The following is a 23,795-nucleotide window of genomic DNA, read 5'->3' on the forward strand; positions in this document are numbered from 1 at the left end:
CAAGATGATTTTATTTAAGATGAGATAGAAAATCAAATGTTTTTATAATTTAAATATTTTTGATGTACTTAGGCATACTGTGGCAAATAAAAGAGAATTTGTCAATAAAACTGCATTATAGTAGATTTCTTTGAATTTTTATCTATTAATGAAAAAAAAGATGGCATATGAGAAGAAGCAGTAATTTTACAAATAGTTACCCTTTAATGTTTAGAAAATATTTCCTTTCTTGAATGTGAATCTAATTGTAATGGCAATCTCCTCCTTCAGTTTTGCAGACTCCAACTGATAGCAAACCTATGTCTATCAAAGGTCCAGAAAAGCTAAAACAACCTACAAGCAATGACTGTTTTACAGGTAATTAAAATTGGGATAAACTGTTTTTCCAAAAACTTTTTTTTTTCCAAAAACTTTTAAAGATAGTTTTTAATGTTTCCCTTTTGGTAAAATGTTTGTTTTCTATTTCAGAATTGAGTGTAATGAGTAAAATAAAGAAGAATAAGTTATCCAAAGCAATTTACTTGATGCAGAAAGCTCTTCTAATATTTGAGAAAGATGCAACCTCTACATTTTCACACAACTTTTTGGTGGTAACAACATGCCATTCTTTTTTTTTTTTTTTGTCCTGATATACAACCTTTGTTAAATGAATGATTTAGTTCACTTTGCTAAAAGTAATGTGTTGTTTCTTAACATTAGATTATGAACTTTCAGGTTCCCTATATTCAGTTCTCTCTTGGGGAAGTAGAACAGTTCTGAACAGGGGAACCAATCTATATTGCCAGTCCTGAACTCTCCTGAAATGAGAGATACTTTCTCTGTGCTCTCTCTCTGTAGAGGCAACTAACATTGGAAGCCAAATAAAATCAGAAGGATTAAAAATGAGAGAAACTACAGAGTTTAAGTGACACTATGCTAGCATAATGGATTTCTTACTAAGGAATTAAATTACTACAAGTCCATTGGTCAGATGCCTTCTTTCAGTTGGATATTGCTAATTTATATCTTACTCTGGCCTAGAAATTGTTCTGTCTTCTTGCCAATTCATTGTGTGTTGATTTTAGAGTTTAAATTCTTGAAGGCAGTCACATTTCAAGCTAGTGGATTTTAAAAATGTCCCTGTGTATTACCCACAAAAATATGATGTATTTGCTGAGTAAATGGCGCATGGTGAAGTAGAGAATAATGCTGCAAATAGTTTAGTTGATAAGAGAAAGAAAAAAGTGGATCAAAGCGAGAGGATACAGAGATTAAGAAGAATTTAAGAGAAAAAGTTTAGCATATTTATATAATGAGTATGAAGAGCCAGAAGAAAAGAGAGAAATTGAAAATATGAGAAGGGTTAATAATAGAGCAGAGTCCTATTAGAAGAGGGAAGGAGATGAGTTTGAAAACACAGATGAAGTGATTCGTCTTCAGTGGAGGGTAGGCTGCAGGGCAGACTCCTTATCCTCTGCTACAAAAGGGAAGGAGGAACAGACAGATGTGGATTTGATTAAGTCTACTGGTGTGGAGGCAGGAGTTGAGTTGATGTCAATCATCTGATAAAGTAGGAGGCAAGGCTATGGTGGCAGCAATGGGGAATGAGAGTGGATAGTCAGACTGAGATAGGAGAAGACGATTAGAGAGTGGTGAGGAATGGACAAGGAGCGGATGAGGGAGTTGACTCCCAAGGTAAAGTACTGGTCAGCAGAGAGTTCTAGCTGAAGTTGGAGACTATGAGTTTATATTGGGCCCCATCTGCACAGTTGTATGGCACTACCCTGGGGTACTATTTTTAGTAGCTGTGACAGCAGAGATTTGTACAGGGCTGGCCTTTTACACATGAAAGTAGGGGTTAAAAAAGTTCATGATAAAAATGGGTGCAGATTGAGTAGGGAGGGAAGTGATGCCTTCAAGGTGTTTATTTATTTAAATTTTTTTGTATATTTTTTATTGGAGTTCAATTTGCCAACATATGTAACATATGTTGTAGTGTAACACCCAGTGTTCATCCCGTCCAGTGCCCCCCTCGGTGCCCGTCACCCAGTCACCCCTGCCCACCTCCCCTTCCACTAACCCTTGTTCGTTTCCCAGAGTCAGGAGTCTCTCATGTTCTGTTACCCTCTCTGATATTTCCCACTCATTTTCTCTCCTTTCCCCTATAATCCCTTTCACTATTTTTTATATTCCCTGTTTGAGTGAAACCATATAATGATTGTCCTTCCCCCATTGACTTACTTCACTCAGCATAAAACCCTCCAGTTCTATCCACGTTGAAGCAAATGGTGGGTATTTGTCGTTTCTAATGGCTGAGTAATATTCCATTGTATACATAGACCGCATCTTCTTTACCCATTCGTCTTTTGATGGACACCAAGGCTCCTTCCACAGTTTGGTTATTGTGGACATTACTGCTATAAACATTGGGGTGCAGGTGTCTCAGTCATTCACTGCATCTGTATCTTTGGGGTAAATCCCCAGCAGTGCAATTGCTGGGTTGTAGGGTAGCTCTATTTTTAACTCTTTGAGGAACCTCCACACAGTTTTCCAGAGTGGCTGTATCAGTTCACATTCCCACCAACAGTGCAGGAGGGTTCCCCTTTCTTCGCATCCTCTCCAACATTTGTTATTTCCTGTCATGTTAATTTTCACCATTCTCACTGGTGTGAAGTGGTATCTCATTGTGGTTTTGATTTGTATTTCCCTGATGGCCAGTGATGCAGAGCATTTTCTCATGTGCTTGTTGGCCATGTGTATGTCTTCTTTGGTGAAATTTCTGTTCATGTCTTCTGCCCATTTCATGATTGGATTGTTTGTTTCTTTGCTGTTGAGTTTAATAAGTTCTTTATAGATCTTAGATACTAGCCCTTTACCTGATATGTCATTTGTAAATAGCTTCTCCCATTCTGTACATTGTCTTTTAGTTTTGTTGACTGTTTCTTTTGCTGTGCAGAAGCTTTTTATCTGGATTTCAAGTCCCAATAGTTCATTTTTGCTTTTGTTTCCCTGGCCTTCATAGATGTATCAAGAAGTTGCTGTGGCTAAGTTCAAAAAGGGTATTGCCTGTGTTTTCCTCTAGGATTTTGATGGATTCTTGTCTCACATTTAGATCTTTTATCCAGTTTGAGTTTATCTTTGTGTATGGTGTAAGAGAATGGTCTAGTTTCATTCTACTTCATTGGCTGTCCAATTTTCCCAGCACCATTTATTGAAGAGACTGTCCTTTTTCCAGTGGATAGTCTTTCCTGCTTTGTCAAATATTAGTTGACCATAGACTTGAGGGCCCATTTCTGGCTTCTCTATTCTGTTCCATTGATCTATGTGTCTGTTTTTGTGCCAGTACCACACTGTCTTGATGATCACAGCTTTGTAGTACAACTTGAAATCCAGCATTGTGATGCCCCCAGCTCTGGTTTTCTTCTTCAATATTCCCATGGCTATTCGGGTCTTTTCTGATTCCACACAAATCTTTTTTTTTTTTTTTAATGTTTATTTATTTATGATAGTCACAGAGAGAGAGAGAGAGAGAGAGAGAGGCAGAGACATAGGCAGAGGGAGAAGCAGGCTCCATGCACCGGGAGCCCGACGTGGGATTCGATCCCAGGACTCCAGGATCGCACCCTGGGCCAAAGGCAGGCGCCAAACCGCTGCGCCACCCAGGGATCCCCTGATTCCACACAAATCTTAAGATGATTTGTTCCAACTCTCTGAAGAAAGTCCATGGTATTTTGATAGGGATTGCATTAAACATGTAAATTGCCCTGGATAGCATTGACATTTTCACAATATTAATTATTCCAATCCATGAGCGTGGAATATTTTTCCATCTCTTTGTGTCTTCCTCAATTTCTTTCAGAAGTGTTCTGTAGTTTTTAGGGTATAGATCCTTTACCTCTTTGGTTAGGTTTATTCCTAGGTATTTTATGCTTTTGGGTGCAATTGTAAATGGGATTGACTCCTTAATTTCTCTTTCTTCAGTCTCATTGTTAGTGTGTAGAAATGCCACTGATATCTGGACATTGATTTTGTATCCTGCCACATTGCCGAATTGCTATATCAGTTCTAGCAGTCTTGAGGTGGAGGCTTTGGGGTTTTCTACGTACAGTATCATGTCATCTGCGAAGAGGGAGAGTTTGACTTCTTCTTTGCCAATTTGGATGCCTTTTATTTCTTTTTGTTGTCTGATTGCTGAGGCTAGGACTATCTAGTACTATGTCGAATAGCAGTAGTGAGAGTGGGCTTCCCTGTCGCTTTCCTGATCTTAGGGGAAAGGCTCTCAGTGTTTCCCCATTGAGAATGATATTTGCTGTGGGCTTTTTGTAGATAGCTTTGAAGATGCTGAGGAATGTTCTGTCCGTCTCTACACTCTGAAGAGTTTTGATCAGGAATGGATGCTGTATTTTGTCAAATGCTTTCTCTGTATCTATTGAGAGGATCATATTGTTCTTGTTTTTTCTCTTGTTGATATCATCTATCATGTTGGTTGTTTTACGAGCATTGAACCAACCTTGAATCCCAGGGATAAATCCCACTTGGTCATGGTGAATAGTCTTCTTAAGGTACTGTTAGATCCTATTGGCTAGTACGTTGTTTAGAATTTTTGCATCTTTGTTCATCAGGGAGATTGGTCTATAATTCTCCTTTGTGGTGGGGTCTTTGTCTGGTTTTGGAATTAAGGTGATGCTGGCCTCATAAAACGAGTTTGGAAGTATTCCATCCCTTTCTGTCTTTTGGAACAGCTTTAGTAGAATAGGTATTGTTTCTTCTTTAAAGGTTTGATAGAATTCCCCTGGAAAGCCATCTGGCCCTGGGCTTTTGTGTCTTGGGAGGTTTTTGATGACTGCTTCAATTTCCTCCCTGGTTATTGGCCTGTTTAGGTTTTCTATTTCTTCCTGTTCCAGTTGTGGTAACTTGTGGTTTTCCAGAAATGTGTCCATTTCTTCTAGATTGCCTAATTTATTGGCATATAGCTGCTCATAATACATTTTTAAAATTGTTTGTATTTCCTTGGTTGTGATCTCTCCTCTTTCAGTCATGATTTTATTAATTTGAGTCTTTTTTTTTCTTTTTAATAAGGCTGGCTAATGGTTTATCTATCTTATTAATTCTTTCAAAGAAACAACTCCTGTTTTTTTGATCTGTTCTACAGTTCTTCTGGTCTCTGTTTCATTGAGTTCTGCTTGAATCTTTATTAACTCTTTTCTTTTGCTTGGTGTAGGTTTGTTTTATTTAGTGTTTTTCTCCAGTTCCTTTAGGTGTGAGGTTAGCTTGTGTATTTGAGTTTTTTCCAATTTTTTTGAGGGATGCTTGTATTGCATGTATTTCCCTCTTAGGACTGCTTTTGCTATATCGTAAAGATTTTGAATGCTTGTATCTTCATTTTCATTAGTTCCATGAATACTTTTGATTCTTCTCTAATCTCCCAGTTGACCCAGTCATCTTTTAGCAGGATGCTCTTTACCCTCCATGTGTTTGAGTTTCTTCCAAATTTCTTCTTGTGATTGAATTGTAGTTTCAAAGCATTGTGGTCCGAAAATATGCAGGGGACAATCCCAATCTTTTGGTATCAGTTGAGACCTGATTTGTGACCCAGTATGTGGTCTGTTCTGGAGAAGTTCCATGTGCACTTGAGAAGAATGTGTATTCAGTTGCATTCAGATAGAAAGTTCTATATATATCTGTGAAATCCATCTGATCCAGTGTATCATTTAAAGCTCTTGTTTCTTTGGTGATGTTGTGCTTAGAATATCTGTCATTTGCAGAAAGTGCCATGTTGAAGTCTCTACTATTAGTGTATAATAATATGTATGTTTTTACTTTGTTATTAATTGATTGATATACTTGGCAGCTCCCACATTAGGGGCATAAATATTCATGATTGTTAGGTCTTGTTGGATAGACCCTTTAAGTATGATATAGTGTCCCTCTTCATGTCTTTGGGATAAACTTTAATTTATCTGATATGAGGATTGCTACCCCAGCTTTCTTTTGAGGACCATTTGAATGGTAAATGGTTCTCCAACCGTTCCTTTTCAGACTGGAGGTGTCCTTAGGTCTAAAATGAGACTAAGAGTCTAAAAGACTCTTGTAGACAGCAAATAGATGGGTCTTGCTTTTTTATCCAGTCTGAAACCCTATGTCTTTTGATGGGATCATTTAGCCCATTCATGTTCAGAGTTACTATTGAAAGATAAGAATTTTTGTCATTGTAATACCTATTCAGCCCTTGTTTTTGTGGATTATTTCTTTGGGCTTCCTCTTTCTTTTACAGGGTCCCCCTTAATATTTCTTGCAGAGCTGATTTGGTGGTCACATATTCTTTCAGTTTCTGCCTACCTTGGAAGCTCTTTATCTCTCCTTCTTTTCTGAATGAGAGCCTTGCTGGATAAAGTATTCTTGGCTGCATGTTCTTCTCATTTAGGACCCTGAATATATCCTGCCAGCCCTTTCTGGCCTGCCAGGTCTCTGTGGAGACGTCTGCTGTTAATCTAATATTTCTCTCCATATAAGTTAGGGATCTCTTGCCTCTTGCTGCTTTAAGGATTTTCTCTTTATCTTTGGAATTTGCAAGTTTCACTATTAAATGTCAAGGTATTGAATGGTTTTTATTGATTTTGGTGGGGGGAACCTCTCTATCTCCTAGATCTGAATGCCTATTTCCCTCCCCAAATTAGGGAAGTTCTCAGCTATGATTTGTTCATATTTTTTTTTTTAAATTTTTATTTATTCATGATAGTTACAGAGAGAGAGAGGGAGGCAGAGACACAGGCAGAGGGAGAAGCAGGCTCCATGCACCGGGAGCCCGATGTGGGATTCAATCCTGGGTCTCCAGGATTGCGCCCTGGGCCAAAGGCAGGCGCCAAACCACTGCGCCACCCAGGGATCCCAGCTATGATTTGTTCAAATATGCTTTCTGTCTCTCTGCCTCTCTCGGTGCTCTCTGGAACCCCAATTATATGTAGATTTTTCCTTCTGAGGCTATCATTTATTTCCCTTAACCTTTCTTCATGGTCTTTTAATTGTTTTTCTCTTTTTTTCTCAGCTTCCTTCCTTGCCATCAGCTTGTCTTCTGTGTTGCACACCCTTTCTTCTACCTCATTAACCCTCGTCGTTAGGACCTCCAGTTTGGATTGCATATCATTTAATTTATTTTTAATTTTGGCCTGATTAGATCTAAATTCTGCAGTCATGAAGTCTCTTGATTCCTTTATGCTTTTTTCCAGAGCCACCAGTAGCTTTATAATTGTGCTTCTGAATTGGCTTTCTGAAATTGAATTGTAATCCAAATTCTGTACCTCTGTGGCAGAGAGTACTGTTTCTGATTCTTTCTTTTGTGATGAGTTCTTCCTTCTAGTCATTTTGCTCAGTGCAGAGTGGCTGTATGAGTGGGGTGAATCAAGAATATCAACCACAACCTAAGTAAATTTCACTCTAGATGATTCTGACGAGGTCAGAGACCAGAAATTGAAAACAAAGATCAGAACAAAATAAAACAAAAGGACCACTAAAGTGAAAAACAAATTTTAAAAGCAAAGTAGTAAAAAAAAAAAAAAAAAGGCCAAGAATCCCAAAGAAGAAGAGAAAAAAAAAGAAAAGAGAATAAAAGATAAAAAAAGCAAAAGTAAAGAGAAGAAAAAAAGGGGGGGTATTGGGAGATGGTGGTGACGAAGTTGTAGTGGAGGGAGAATGTAGTCTACCTGAGGGGTCCTAGAGGGTGATCCTGTTGGTTCTGAGTATATTGAGTTCTGTATATTAGAAGATACTCAGCCCCAAATTTATATAAACCAGAAATGCTTGTAGAAAGCCCCAACATTGACCACCAAAACATAAATGAGATAAAAGAGGGGGGTAGAATGGGAATGAGGAATCTCACAGAATGAACCAGCACAGTATACCACTTGGTTCTGGGTGCATGCTGGTCATGTTTTAGAAGATATTAACTTATGCCATTGTAGAACAAAATAAGGAAGAGAAAACAACACAGAACAAGAAAACATACCTTGTATATCTCCCAAAATTAAGTTGAGTATGTTGAAGGGAATCTAGAAGTGGAAAATATCCAGGACCTGTAATTGTAGAAATATGAAAGTCAAAAAGGAAGAATCTTAAAAATGAAGAGGTGATAAAATATGTAGTTAAGGTGGGAAAAGAGAAAAAAAATTAGAAATTTATAGTCTGATATAAAAGTGAGTTGTATTGGAAAAAGGAAGAAAAAAAATAGGAGGGGTATCCTCTAGTTCTATATACTGTAAAGCATCGACTTCCCCTGGAGCTTTCCAGCATTGCTTGGTCAAGAACTTGCTCTTCCCCTGTCATTCCAGCTGGTCTTCTGGGGGAGGGGCCTGCTGTGCTGACTCTCAGGTGTGTGCACCTGGGGGAGCTGCCCCGCCCCCTGCCGGTGCTGGGCTCAGGGGGAGATGTTGACCCCGTGAGGCCTCTGTCCCCTGGCGGCCCCACCTCTCCCAGGCACAGGGTGACACCAGGAGGAACAACACCACTGGGGGCGGCCAGCCTTCCAGCCCTGGAGTCAGCTCCCGCAATAACTACCGCAGCTCCCAGTCCGCACTGGCCTAGGTGCTCCCGGGGCGGTGGGGGCGCTGACCTGCATAGCTCGGGGGCCGGGCGGCAGGAGCGTCCCCGCTGTCCGGTGTTGTCCCGGCCTCCGCCTGTCCCGGGGGGAGCGCAGGATCCTGGGCTGTGTCCACTCGGTGCCCTGGGATCCGGGGCCGCGCAGCCCCCTCCGCGCGGAGCCGCCGCCTGACTGACCGGCTCCTCCCGAGGCCCCGCCGGGTGCGAGCTCCAGCCCTTTACCGAGATAGGCCGCGGTGTGCGGTGCGCTCTCCCCCGGGCGCACTTCTGGAGGCCCCACTGCTTCTCCTGCGGTCCTGCTCGATTTCCCGGCTAAGCGCCTTTCCCTCCGGGAAGAATCCAGTGCGGATTTGTAAAGTTCCCGCTTCTCTGGGGCTGGGCTTTCCTGTCCCGGAGGCTCTCACCGCCCCCCATAGCCTGGCTCCTCGCAGGCCTCCTCCCCCAATTGATTCTTTTTCATTTTATTTTTTTCCGCTTTCCTACATTGTTAGAAGCGAAATCCCTTCTCTCCGTAGTGTTCCGGCTGTTCTCTCTTTAAATCTCAGGTTGAATTCGTAGGTTTTCAGGATGATTTGAAAGTTATCCAGGTGAGTTGGTGGGGCCTGGTGAGGTGAGGGCCCTACTCCTCTGCCAGCCTGCCCCGCCTCTCCGCCTTCAAGGTATTTAAAGACTTTGTGAGTATGGAGATGTCAAGAGACTGGACATCTCTGTGTGATCAGGGGCCAGAAAATCAGTGTGTGAGAGATCTGGGATAATAGGTGTTTGAGGTCAGAAAGTAGGATATTGGAATTTAAGATTTCTGATATGTAGCACTTTCTGATCATCTGTCCATGACTTTGTTCCTCCAACAAATGTTTTGAGTACTTAAGATCCCTTCAGCAAATACCTATTGCACATTGACTATGTGCTTGGTATTTTGCTGGGTAGAGGGGATAAAAACAAGCAAACAAAAATCCGTTATCGACTCAGCAAATATTGATGGATTGCCTTCTCTTGATATTGATCCCTCCTTCAAAATAAATCCAATTTGTGGAAATATCGACAAGTAAGTAGGTAATTATGAGTCACTGTCATAGATACTTTAACTGTAAAAATGCCAGGAGAATTCAGCAGAAGAGTATCTAACCCAGTAGTGGATAATGTGTAAGGAGACGTTCAGAAAGGGAATCATCAAGTTGAATACTAATAAACAGGCAGGAGTGGCCGGAGAAAGAGGAAGACAAATAGTGAAAAGGACTTTATAGGAAGAGAAAACAACATGTCTTCTGAACCTAGAAGGTTCGTAGACTTCTTGTGGTTCTATAGATCACTTGGTGTCGTAGAGGCACAGATGCAATGGCAAAGGGGAGAGATGAGGCTGTTGGGAGAAGAGGGTAAGCAGTGAGACCAGAGAGGAAGTCTGAGGATTTTGGGTGGACAGATGCTGTTAATGTTCAAGGTTGGGAAATCTTTCCTGGCAGAATTAGGAAAGAGCCTTTTTATTATGGAATTTCCAGCATTTGAATGAAGGAGTTTGATGATGGTGTTGGACAGTCTTAGCTGACAAGACCAAGTGGTGCCTGACCTTTGTTGGAAGATTTTGAGGTGTGTTCAGATCCATCCAACAGATGCTCAACAGATGCTTCTGTGGCCACTTGCTACTGTCTAGTGCTTGGAGGATGCTAACACTTCAGTCCTATTTCTATGTCAAATAAAACATATTTCTTTTAGAACTATTTCTCTCAGGAGTAATCTTGTGGCTTCTGGGAGCCTGGAGAGAATAAAACCCCTGGGATTTTCTTTTTTGTTTTATTATGACTCAGTCTGATCCTTATACTGTTGTAACTGTTGTAATATGCTCGTTCCCTGTTAGGCTTCTCTCTTCCTACCTCTGACTCTGGGGAACGCACTGGAGATGTAAGAAGCCTCAAGTTTTTACCTTTTTCTCCTTGAGTATCTTTTCCTTCTATTTCTTTTTTTTTTTTTTTTAAGATTTTATTTATTTATTCGTGAGAGACACACACACACACACACAGAGGCAGAGACACAGGCAGAAGGAGAAGCAGGCTCCATGCAGGGAGCCCGATGTGGGACTTGATCCTGGGACTCTAGAATCATGCCCTGGGCCGAAGACAGGTGCCCAACCACTGAGCCACCCAGGGATCCCCCTTTTCCTTCTATTTCTTAAGTAAAACTATTTTAACTTAAGAGAAATTATAAATATAATGTCCTCTTAGGATAGACTCATGAGATGCATTTAGAGGCTCTATTTTTTATAAAGGGTCCTCCACAAGGATTTTCATCCACTAGGAACATTTTGAATATTTATTTAGAAGTCCTGAAATCTTCTATAGCTACCTCTGCTCCTCTGTGGTAGTTTTTTAGCCAAGTGTTAAGGCGTAATGATCAGTCCTTAGGGCACTCTCATAAACAATGATGTTATGGCTCAAATAATTGCCAAACTTTGTTTCCTTAAAGAAGACAAATAAATTTCTTTCCCTTGGCAATCATTTTCTACTGGGGTATATTACAGAATGTTTTACATTATCATGATCTTGTAATAAAATTATCCCCAAATCAGTAACTGATGCATCACCTGATACCATAAAAAGGTTTAAAAAGCCTGGGTCTTTTCAGAACTCTTAAATAATTCATACCTTATTTTAGTTTTTCAAAAGTTTCCTGACCTTGTGGAGCTGTATAATCTCATCAGGTGTCCATTTTATTCCTAATCAGTTAAAAGTGGACCAAGTTGTTGCCAGGACTGAGGTTACAAACCTTTGATAATAGCTTGTTAGCTTTCTAAATGAAATGTAGTCTTTTTTTTTTTTTTTTTTAAATGGGGATTCTGCACCACCACCCCCATTTTCCTGTCTTGGTTATTGGACTTTTGGAAGTCCATGTTGGCTTTTTCACAATATACCACAGATTCACTTTCGTGTATTGCCCTTGGAACTAGTCTCAGCTGTCCCTGATCTACTTCGGATCAAATAGAGCACTGGTTGTGTGGTTTATGGTCATCATTCTCAGTCCACTTCAGAGCTGGCCAGCGAGACTTTCTGTCTCTCTGCAGATGGGGTTTCTTATTGGGAAGAGGCAGGAATATTCCTCAATCCAAGGTAAGTGTTATAAGGTCAGGGTTATAGACTGTTTTTTTCTTTCCAGTACCTGTTTCCTCTTCCAAATACCACCTTTTGAGGTGTTCCTTCTTCCCTTTTAGATGTAGTCAGGTGGGACTTTTCAGGGGCTTTCTTCTCTGCTAGCTAGTCAGAGGACTAGTGATGGGACTGAGGCCAACGGGGGACTCCTTCCTTGGAATTGAATCTTGAGTAGAAGGACAAAAAGACTAAAGCTAGTTGACATTCCTTCTTTCCAATGCCTGTGTCCTGATCAGACTATTACGGTTGTGTTCTGTAGCCCTCCAACCTCTTTGGGCCTGCTGTGGTCCTGGCCTGGTTTTCATGTTGCTCCTGTCACAAAAAACCCCAGCTGATGCATCTAGTTTTCTCCTAATTCTATTTCTTGGAACCTAAACAAGTTGGTAGTTGAGATGACTTTAGCAGTTCCAAAATCTGGTTATATTGCTTCAACTCTAAGCAAAAGAGCACTATGAATTAGCAGATTATTTTTTGTAATCGACACAATTTAATTTTATGGCCCTACTTTGGAACCAGAACTAATGAAGAAGTCCAGACACTTGAAGTTCTAATCACTCCTGGCTTTACTGTTTCCCAAATTTACACCTTCATGTCTCCTAAAAACCACTCATTAACTGGGTTAGCAGTAATTGGATTACTAAGTATAATTATTTTTTCTATATTATAGCATTTTAGTCAAATCAATTGTTTCTTTTTGGGGGAAGAATATATGTGAATCAAATTTTTTCAGAGCTCTTATCAGCATTTTTTAATTGTTCCATGCTGAAGTCTTCATCATAAAGAGTGAACCCTTTCTGATTCTGATGCTCTCCCGTGATTGAGGTCATGTTTTGACCTTTTAAAGTACTGACAAGATTTTAGCTAATTTCCATTTCAGGTTTTAAGGCATTTCTTAGGAGACCATCCAGCTTGCCTTTCCATGCTTCTTTTAAATTTAGCTTTGTATTAATAAGACAAAATACATAGTGGTTAGGAAGATACAGTTTTGGATTAGAGTTTTGGTTTTGCCACTGAATAGCTGTGTGACCAAGGTCAAGTTACTTATGCTCTCTTAAGTTTTAATTTCTTCATATGTAAAATGGAGGTTCCTGGGAAGATACAAGGAAATGATGCATATAAAATTGCTTAGCATTTGGCACAGAATAAGCAGTCAATAAATATAAGCCATTATTATTATTACTACTACTACTCTATTGTCCACTCTAAGCATTCTGGAACATTCTGTTTTATCATATCAGAACTACTTTTCATCTCCTTCTGAAATGTACATAATAGTGCTGAGAATCCAGAATGTACCCTCGGGAGGTCTACTAGGCAAGTAGTAAATATGGCACTTTATCATTATAGTCATATAACAGTTTTTTATGGATAGTTGCTAATCATGACTTTGAAAATTGCATTATTTCTTTCCCTAAGTGTTTTGCTGCACTATGGATATTAAGCTCTTGGCAAATGTATTTAATGTCAATCTGTACTCGTAACACTGAGTAACTTCTAAAAAGAGGTGGATTTGTTTCTGTAATGGAAACTGGAGGCAGAGAGGTTTACATGCAGACAATAGTACTTTGGACTTCAGTATTAATGTTTTCTGGCAATAAAACAATATGTTTTGGTGGACAACAACATGTTGGACATGTTATAGGTGACAGTGATATCCATATTGATAACACTTTTTCCTTTTTTTAAAGGATTTATTTGTTTATTTATTTACCAAACAGAACATTTTAAACATACTGTCTTAAAATGCATTATATATCATCTTCATCTGGCATAATTTCACGTCTTTCATTCAAAACACATTTATTGAACCTAAAGAGATAAATAAAGTACTGTCCTTACCACCAAGACACTCATTGTTTAGAAAGTGGGGACAGCCACACGCACGGATCATTTTGTGTAATACCTGTTAAAATAAAGAATGGAAAAAGAGGAGAATAAGTACTTCAGTGTGTGGGACTTCTCTTGGGAGGATTCAGAGATGATGCTTGAGTGAGTCTTGAAGCATAGAAAAGGATGTAAAACTCTCCAGGAAGAGGAAGTTGCATTAAAAAAGCTCTAAGGTATGACAAGCATAGCTTCTCGGGGAATGAATGACTTTTTAATTTTTTTTTAATGGTTTGGAGGTTAGGTTGGCTAGGAGGTAGCTATGGGAGAACAAAAGAGTAGAGAGGGAGATTAGGCGAGAAAGCAAAATCGTGATCAGAATATACAGGAGGAATTTGCACTGTAACAAGTGTGAGAGGAGTCATCAAAGGGCTTGGGGGTAGAGGAGACTAGAGACTAGTGACTGAGAGAAAAGGTAGGAGGCTGATAAAATTATCTCAGTTAGTGGTTCCCAGTCCCTACTGTACTTCAAAATTACCCTTGACATTCACTAATAATACAGATGCTTTAGCCCCACCATGGAGATTTTTATTAAGTAGGTTCATAGTGGGGATGGGTTATTTTAATATTTAAACAAGCTCCATCGATGATACTGATCAACAGCCAGGTTTGAGAAATATCTGTGTGATAGCCCATGGCAGAAAGCAGGAAGTTTAAAAAAAAAATCTCATTTGGGTTTATGGGTATGCAGAGAGAAGCTGCTAGAGTCAAGTCAGAAAATGCTAGTGTCTGACTGGTTCACTGGAGCATTAACTGCTGAGGCAAATTTTTGGAATAAGTGAAGAAAGCCCAGGGCAGTTGGCTAGTCCATGAGAGGGGGTCAGAGGCAGTCTGTTAATATCAGGGCCTGCAAACCCATGCTGCTGGTGCATTTTATAGGCTGCATGCATAATCCAGAGGAGGGAAACTTTCAAGGCGTAGGTCTCTTCCCTTGTGTTGTGTAATTTTTCCTTAGGCTGATTTCACCTGTTCCTATGCAGCCTAAAATATCTTGGTCTCCACAGTCTGTGTCGTAAATGAAAGCATATTAACATTTAATGTTCAAAATATTATAGCTTTCATCTCCCTTCTGTTCAAGTAGGAATTTCTTAAATTTTCGACAGTTATCTGGGGAATCTACTTACTTTTTCTGCTAAGGCTTCTTCCTCATTTCAATTCTGTCCTCTTATCAAGCTCCTACCTGTTGTTGCCTTTTAAGGGAACCCGCTCTATGGGCACATCCGTCCTCTCAGGGAGCCAGAGCTGGTCTGTCATCTACGGTAGAGGGTGGAAAGGTGAATGAGCCTTGGCCCAGCCCTGTGCTTGTGTCCTCTGGCCTAAACTGGCATGGCTGATGCCATGACTCATAGTGTTTTGTGACACAGTGACTTCCACATCTTTCTTTCCATCCATTTTCTCCATTTTTCCTCAGTTTGCTTGAATTAGTGAAAAAATGGAGATGGTAAAGGATAACAGATGCCATCCTCTGCTCCTTGACTGAGTCATTCATTCAGTGATTCAAGTTATACTGAGTACTGTGTATCTGTAAATTAGCTTTTGAGTCTAAACAGCTAAGGTCTTTGGCATGTGGGCCTTAGAAATATGGTTATCATATAATACATCTCTTCTCACATGAAGGACTGATTGTCCTATGCACATGGCTAAGATTTTTGAACTATAAATACCAAAAGAAAATTTCAAGGTCTCCTGTCACAGAACAAACAGAATTTAAAAATTCGTTTATTATTATAGATAAATTTTAATCACAACTAATGATTTTAGACCTTAATGCCAACCATTTCATATAAAAAATAAAAATGAGTTAATTCTGATCTCAATTTAGGTCAATCTTTATTTTAGAAAAAAAAAGGTATGATACTACAGTTTTATTATAATCTACACTCCCACAGGGAACTGGTTTACTCACTCAGCTTTAAATATCACTTTGATGCAAATGACTCATGGATCCCATCTCCAGTCTTACCCTTTTTTTGAGCTTGCGTCCAGATCTCCAGATGGAAGCATTGAACTTAGCATGTCTTCTGCAGAGGAAAAGCACAGGTTTTTGTAAGAGAGTGAAATATATTTGAAATTTGGTAGACATTTGTCTTCCCGTTTTCAGGATTTCTTAAATTGATTAAATTGACTAGAACTTCCAGAATAAAAAGGAATAGTGGCATTGTGTCTCCTTCTGGATTTTATTGATAATTCTTTTATTTATTTATTTAGTTAGTTTTTTTAAAAAGATTTTATTTACTTATTCATGACAGACACAGAGACAGAGGCAGAGACACAGGCAGAGGGAGAAGCAGGCTTCCTGTGGGGAGCCCGATATGGCACTCAAGCTGAAGGCAAATGCTCAACCACTGAGCCACCCAGGTGCCCCTGATAATTCTTTTAGTGATTCAGTATTAGCCATAATTTTTACTATTGTCTAAAATTAATATTTTTTTCTCAGCTAAAGAAAGAGCTTTCCTAGCTTATTGAGGTTTGCCACTCCCTCCCCCCACTTTACTGAGGCATAATTGGCAAATAAATCTGTAATATATTTAGAATGTACAGCATGATATATATATACATATATATGTGTATAAAATAGTTTCCTCTGATCCATGGTTTAGCCTTCCGCAGTTTCAGTTACCCGCAGTCAACCACAGTAGGGAAGCAGATGATTATCCTTCTGAAGCATCATCAGAAGGTCAGTAGTAGCCTCATGCTACATCACTGTGTCTACATCATTTACCTCACTTCATCTCATCATGTAGACTTTTTATTTTCTCACATTATTACAGGAGGAGGGTGAGTGCAATACAATAAGATATTTTGAGACAGAGGGAGAGAACACATTTATGTAACTTTTATTGCAATAAATTGTTAAAATTGTTCTATTTTTAGTTATTGTTAAGCCCTTACTGTGTCTAATTTAGAAAATAATTTTATCATATGTATGTATAAAAAAAAAAACATAGTATATATAGGGTTTGATACTGTCCGTGGCGTGAGGCATCTTGCAATGTATCCCTGTGGATAAGTGGGGATTACTGTACATTTTGAAATGATTACCACAGGCAGCTTAATTAACACATTTATCATATCATATATAGTTACCTTTAAAAAATGTTTATTTAAATTCACTTTAACTAACATATACTGTATTATTAGTTTTAGAAGTAGAATTTAGTGATTCATCAATTGCATGTAACACCCAGTGGTGGGATGCCTGGGTGGCTCAGTGGTTCAGTGTCTGCCTTCAGCTCAGGGCATGGTCCCGGGATCCTGGGATCAAGTCCCGCATCGGGATCCCTGCATGGGGCCTGCTTCTCCCTCTGCCTGCGTCTCTGCCTCTCTCTCTCTGTGTCTCATGAATAAATAAAGTCTTAAAAATAAACAATACTCCGTGCTCATCGCATTTGAGCTCATCGCATTAATGCCCTTCACCTAATTACCCCATCTCCCCCCCACCACCCCTCCAACAGCCCTGTTTGTTCCCTATAGTTAAGAGTCTCTTTTGGTTTGTCTCCCCCTTTGATTTCATCTTACTTTATTTTTCCTTCCCTTCCCATATGTTCATCTGTTTTGTTTATTCCACGTATGAGTACAATCATATGCTATTTGCCTTTCTCTGACTGACTTATTTTGCTAAGCATAACACCTTCCAGTTCTACCCACATGGTTGCAAATGGCAAGACTTCATTCTTTTTGATGGCAGAGTAAGTTACCTTTTTTTTTTTTTTTTGAGTGAGAACACTTAAGATCTGTTTCTTTGAAAATTTCAAGTACACTGTTACTAAGTGTAGTCACCATGCTGTACATTAGATCTTCTGAACTTTATAACTGGAAGTTTGTGTTCCTTGACCCAGATCTCCCCATTCCCCTCCCTGACTCCTTGCCCTTGGCAACCACCATTCTACTTTCTGTTTTTGGTTACACACATATGTAATACCATATAGTATTTCTCTTCCTCCATCTGGCTCATTTCACTTAGCATTAATGCCCTCAAGGTCATACATATTGTCTCAAATGGCAGGGTTTCCTTTTCTAAGGCCGAATGATATTCTATTGTATATGTGTGACACATTTTCTTTATCTGTTCATCTATCAGTAGACCGATTGTTTTCATATCTTGGCTGTTGTGAATAATGCTGCAATGAACATAAGAGTGGAGATATCTCTTTGAGATAATGATTTCATTTCCTTTGGATAAATACCCAGAAGTGGGATTGCTGGATCATATGATGCTTCTATTTTTAATTTTTTGAGCAGCCCCCATTCTGTTTATCATATTGGTTGTATCAGTTCACATCCTTACCAACATTTTAGAAGTATTGTATTTTCTCCACATCTTCACCAACATTTGTTATCATTTGTCTTCTTGATAATAGACATCCTAACAAGTATGAGGTGCTATCTCATGGTGATTTGATTTGTATTTCCCTGATGATTGGTGATGTTGAGCATCTTTTCATGTACCTGTTGGTCATTTGAATGTCCTTTTTTTTAGAAAAATGTCTACTCAGGTTTTTTGCCCATTTTAAAATCATTTGATTGATTGATTACTATTGAGTTAAAAGTTACTTTTATTTTCCATAGCAAACCCTTATTAAATGTTTAGTTTACAGATGTTTTCTGCAATTCCATAGGTTGCCTTTTCATTTTGTTAACTGTTTCCAATGCAGTGAAGAAGCATTTTAGCTTATTTATTTTTATTTTTGTTGACTATATTTCTGCTGTAGGATCTGAAAAATTGTTGCCAAAACCAATATCAAAGAGTTTTTCCTTTATGTTTTTTTTTTCCCTAGGAGTTTTATGGTTTGAGGTCTTATATTTAAGTTTCTAATGCATTTTGAGTTGATTTTTGTGTATATTAAGACAAGGGTCTAATTTCATTCCTCTGGAAATGGATATCCACTTTTCCCAACACCATTTATAGAAGAGAACTATCCTCATTGTATATTCTTGGCGACTTTGTCGAAAATTAGTTGACCATATTTCTGGGCTCTCTATTTTATTCTATTTCTTTCCTTCCCCCCCACCCCCACCTCCCTCCTTCCCATCCTTCCTTTGTCCCTGACTTTCTTTTAATACCATATTTTTTTATTACTAAAGTGGTATCTCCAGTGTTGCTCTTCTTGCTCAAGCCTGTTTTAACTATTAGAATCTTTTGTCATTCTATATGAATTTTAGGATTGCTTTTTCTATTTATGTGAAAAATGCTATTGGAATTTTGATAGATGTTGCATTAAATTTATAGATCATTTTGGGTTGTATGGGTATTTCAACAATATTAATTCTTCCTATCTATGACCATGGGGTGTTTTTCCATTTATTTGTGTCTTTTTAAATCTCTTCCATAAATATTTTATAGTTTTTGGTGCTCAGGCTTTTTTTTTCCCTTCTTGGTTAATTTATTCCTATTTTCTTGTTTTTGATACTATTATAAATGGGATTGTTTTCTTAATTTTTTTGGATATTTGTTATTAGTGTATAGAAATACAACTGATTTTTGTATGTTGATTTTGGATCCTGCAAATTTACTGAATTTGTTTTTGGTCCTAACAGTGTTTTGGTGGAGTCTACAGTTTTCTATATATACAGTTGTGTCATCTGTAAACAGAGACAATTTGCGTCTTTCTTTTTGATTTAGATACCTTTTAATGATTGCTTTGGCTAAGATATCTGGTACCATGTTGAAGAGGAGTGATAAGAGTGGGCACTCGTCTTGTTCTTGATCTTTGTGGGAATGCTTTCAACCTTTTATCATTGAGTATAATGTTAGCAGTAGGTATGTCGTATAAGACTTTTATTATTTTGAGATATGTTCCTTCTATATCCAGTTTGTGGAGAGTTTTTTTTAAATCATAAAAGGATGTTGAATTTTATCAACTTTCTTTTCCTGAATCTATTGAAATGATCATATTATTTTTATATATTTTGTGAATGTGGTATATCAGATTTATTAATTTGTATTACATTTATGTTGAGCCATCCTTGCATCCAAGGAATAATCCTGCTTTATCATGGTGTATGATCCTTTTAATGTACTGTTGAATTTGGTTTGCTCTGAGGATTTTTGTATCTATATTCATCAGGTATGTAGAGCTGTAGTTTTCTTTTTGCATAGTGTCCTTGACTAGCTTTGGTATCAGGGTCCTGCTGGCCTCTTATTTAAAAATTTTTTTTTTAAATTTTTATTTATTTATGATAGTCACACAGAGAGAGAGAGAGAGGCAGAGACATAGGCAGAGGGAGAAGCAGGCTCCATGCTCCGGGAGCCCGACGTGGGATTCGATCCCGGGTCTCCAGGATCGCGCCCTGGGCCAAAGGCAGGCGCTAAACCGCTGCGCCACCCAGGGATCCCCTGCTGGCCTCTTAAAATCAATTTGGAAATCCCCCTTCTCTAATTTTTTGGAAGAGTTTGAGAATGATTGGCATTAATTCTTTAAATTTTTGTTAGAATTCACCAGTTAAATCATCTGATTCTGTTCTTCTCTTTTTTGGGTGGCTTTTGACTACTGACTCATCTTCTTACTTGTTATTGGGCTGCTCATATTTTCTATTTCTCCATTATTCAATTTGGTAAGCTGTATGTTTCTAGTTACCAGTTTCTTCTAAGGTTATCCGGTTTGTTGGTGTAAAATGTTCATAGTAGCCACTTATGATTCTTTGTACTTAGGTGATATCAGTTGTAATGTCTCCTCTTTCATTTCTGATCTAATTTATCTGAGTCTTTTCTCTTTCTCTTAGTCTAGCTAAAAGTTTGTCAGTTTTATCTTTCAAGAACCTGGCTCTTATTTTAGTCTATCTTTTCTATTATCTTTCTGGTCTCTACTTCATTTATTTCTCTTCTGATTTGTGTTATTTCCTTCCTTATACTAAATTTGGGCTCATTTTTTTTACTCTTTTTCAGGTTTCCTTGAAGTGTTTATTTCAGACCTATTTTTTAAAAAAAGATTTATTTATTTTTATTTGAGAGAGAGTGAGTGAGAGCAGGGGGAAGGACAGAGGGAGAGGGACACAGTGTCCTAAGCAGACTCCATGCTGAGCATGGAGCTTGCTGTGGGGCTCAATCTTACAACCTGAGCAGAAACCAAGAGTTGGACACTTAACTGACTGTGCCCCCCAGGCACCCCAGATCTTTCTTTTTTCTTAATATAAGCATTTGTACTATAAGCATCCTTCTTAGAACTGCTTTTGCTGCATCCCATAGGGTTTAGTATGTTGTATTTCCATTTTCATTTATCTTAAGATTTATTTCATTTCCTTATTGACCTCTTCTTTTTTAAAAAAAAAAATTAGCAGTGAATGTTAAAGAAGTTAAAATATTTTTTTTGGCCATTGAGCCTGTAATCATATTTTTTTCTCATTTGATTTATAGATAAATTAAATTGTAATCATAGACTTACTGATATTAAATTATCCATATATTTCTGGGAGATAGAGAATATAATTACAGTATGTTATTTCTTTAATATATTGCTAGATTCCATGTATTAGTATTTTATTAAGAATGTTTGCATTTATATTCAAAGAAGATTGCTTTATGTTTTAAGTGCAGTCATTTTTCAAGTTTTCTTATCAAAGTTATAATTTTGTAAAATTATTTGAGCAGCTGTCTTTCTCTGTAGTTAGAAAATTTTTAAATGGCATAGGAATTATCAGTTCCTTAAGATTTGAAATTTGTAAAAAATGAGATCAGTTGAGGCTGACATTGCTGTGGGGAGAACTTTTTGGATATCTTTCTCAGTATATTCTATGACTGTCCTGCATTCAAGTTTTCTACTTCTTGAATTAGCTTGCTGATTTTGTGTTTTCATCTGTAAATGATCAATGATGTTGTGCATCTTTTTTGTACTTATTAGCTATTTTTTCATCCCTAAATGATCAATGATGTTATGCATCTTTTTTATACTTATTGGCTATTTATGTATCTTCTTTGGAGAAATGTCTGTTCAAATCCTTTGTCCATTTTTAATGGGGTTATTTGTCTTTATTATTGACTTGCAACAGTTCTTTATAAATTTTGAATACAAGTCTCTTATCATATACATGATTTGCAGATATTTTCTCTCATTCTGTTGGTTGTTTACTTTCTTGATGATATCATTTGAAATGTTTAATTTTTTTTTTAATTTTTATTTATTTATGATAGTCACAGAGAGAGAGAGAGAGAGGCAGAGACATAGGCAGAGGGAAAAGCAGAGACATAGGCAGAGGGAGAAGCAGGCTCCATGCACTGGGAGCCCGACGTGGGATTCGATCCTGAGTCTCCAGGATCGCGCCCTGGGCCAAAGGCAGGCGCCAAACCGCTGCGCCACCCAGGGATCCCGAAATGTTTAATTTTGATGAAGTTTAGTTTATCTACTTGTGTGTGTGTTTGTGTGTGTGTGTGTGTGTGTGTGTGTGTTTCCTTCTGGTGTCATATCTAAGAAATCATTGCCTAACCCAAAGTTATGAAGATTTACTCATGTTTCCTTTTAAGAATTTTATAATTTTACCACTTACATTTGGGTCTGTAATTCATGTTGAGTTAATATTTGTATATAGTGTGATGTAGGGGTACAATTTTATTACTTTTGCATGTGGACATCTAATTGTCCTAGTACCATTTGTTGGAAAGGCAATTTCTTCTCTATTACCATTTAATTTTAATCTTTACATGGATTTTTGCTTTGGAGCTCAGTTAAAGAATCTTTTGCCTTTTAATTTAAAAGACAAGTTTAATCCATTTACATGCATTATTATTGATGACATTTTAGACTTTCTTTGGAAATATTCAGATCTTCAGACTTTTATGTTTTTGTTTTATTTGTTATCCCTCCATATTGTTACTTTTTGAAATGGGGATTACTTTTCTTTCAGGTTTACAGAATAAGTGTTTTTATTTCTTCTTTCTGATAGCAGGAAACTGTTGATAATATTCATTTCATAAATCACATATGCCAGTAGTTTTATTATTATTTTTTAAACATTTTATTTATTTATTCACGAGAGACACACACAGAGAGAGGCAGAGACACAGGCAGAGGGAGAAGCAGGCTCCATGCAAGGAGTCTGACATGGGACTCGATCCCAGGACTCTAGGATCATGCCCTGGACTGAAGGCAGGTGCTAAACTGCTGAGCCACCCAGGGATCCCCCACCAGTAGTCTTATTACTTGAGAGTCACATTTCAAGTTGCATTAAGTAAGGGTAGGTGTACAGTTCATTGGTATAAATGTAGATGATTGTGCTATGAGTTTTCTAAGGACAATGAAATATAAGTATTCAGAGGGTCTGATATGAAAATGAAATGTCTGATATTAATATAATGATAAACATATTAGACATATGACTCCATTGCTTCATTTAATTTATGGCTAATTTTTACTTAGTCTTATTTAGTAGCTACTTTTTACTTCTGTAAAATCATTCAGTTCTTGAAATATGTATAACACAGGCTCAAAAAGCTACATATAGCAAGATAATGTTGCTTAACATTACCAGAATTCTACAAATATAAATACAGTTCAAATCTTGAAATGTATTTTTCTATGTTCACACTTTATTGTAGGAAGCATATTCTTTAATTGAGAAGACTGAAGCAGAACAAAATACCCTATATTCATATCAAAAATATGTGGAAAGTTCAAAAAGAAAGAAAAGCAGAATTCCTCCCCCACCTATCCTGCTATCCCGAACTCATTGTTCTGTGACATTGAAACCTGCTCCATTTATTTCAGATGTTAAGGTATGTTGCCCTAATTATGATCTTTATTTCAGGTAAAGCAACACAAGTACTTTTATGACTATCATGATTGATACTTTCCTTGCTCTTAGGACTTGAATAGTCTTATTTATAAGCACCGAACACTAGGATTAGTATTGTATTATCTTAACTATACTTAGCTTCTTCAAGACCTTTCCTCTTTGTGCTATTTTCCTTTATGTTCTATTTAGCCTTGCTATACCCAAATATATAGTAAGAATAAACAGGGGAGAAGCATTTCTCCCTTACGTATCTTTGTCACCATGGGGTAGCCATATGCTGACATCCTAGTGTGTTCAAGATGAAGTGCTCAGCTGAACTGGAAACAGGCATTTGAAGAGGATAGAAATTACTCTCAGAGCCAATGATGGAGATGAGGAAATTTGGGGATAGCAGATTTGGGGGTTCTTCCTAGAGTTCTTTGAGTAAATGAGGATTCTCTTAATGCAAACAAATGACAATTCCAGCCATATTGTAAA

At 37.9% G+C, this 23,795-nt stretch overlaps 1 protein-coding gene across 15 annotated transcripts in view; it reads left to right on the plus strand.

Annotated features, from left to right (window-relative positions):
• The window catches only part of CFAP54 (cilia and flagella associated protein 54), a 297,401-nt gene that overhangs the window by 62,553 nt on the left and 211,053 nt on the right, over positions 1-23,795 (plus strand). For 13 of the 15 annotated variants that reach the window (XR_005370580.1, XR_005370581.1, XR_005370582.1 and 10 more), the window contains 3 exons: positions 271-357; positions 469-590; positions 23,122-23,298. Coding sequence is in view for 11 of the 15 variants with exons in the window: in XM_038558716.1 (XP_038414644.1) it covers positions 271-357; positions 469-590; positions 23,122-23,298 (386 nt within the window). In the remaining 4 variants the exon portion in view is untranslated. The remainder of the gene's footprint in view (positions 1-270; positions 358-468; positions 591-23,121; positions 23,299-23,795) is intronic. The other 2 variants (XM_038558710.1, XM_038558711.1) reach the window with 1 other exon arrangement.

This window comes from Canis lupus, chromosome 15, assembly GCF_011100685.1.
Source record: "Canis lupus familiaris isolate Mischka breed German Shepherd chromosome 15, alternate assembly UU_Cfam_GSD_1.0, whole genome shotgun sequence".
Lineage (NCBI taxonomy): Eukaryota > Metazoa > Chordata > Mammalia > Carnivora > Canidae > Canis > Canis lupus.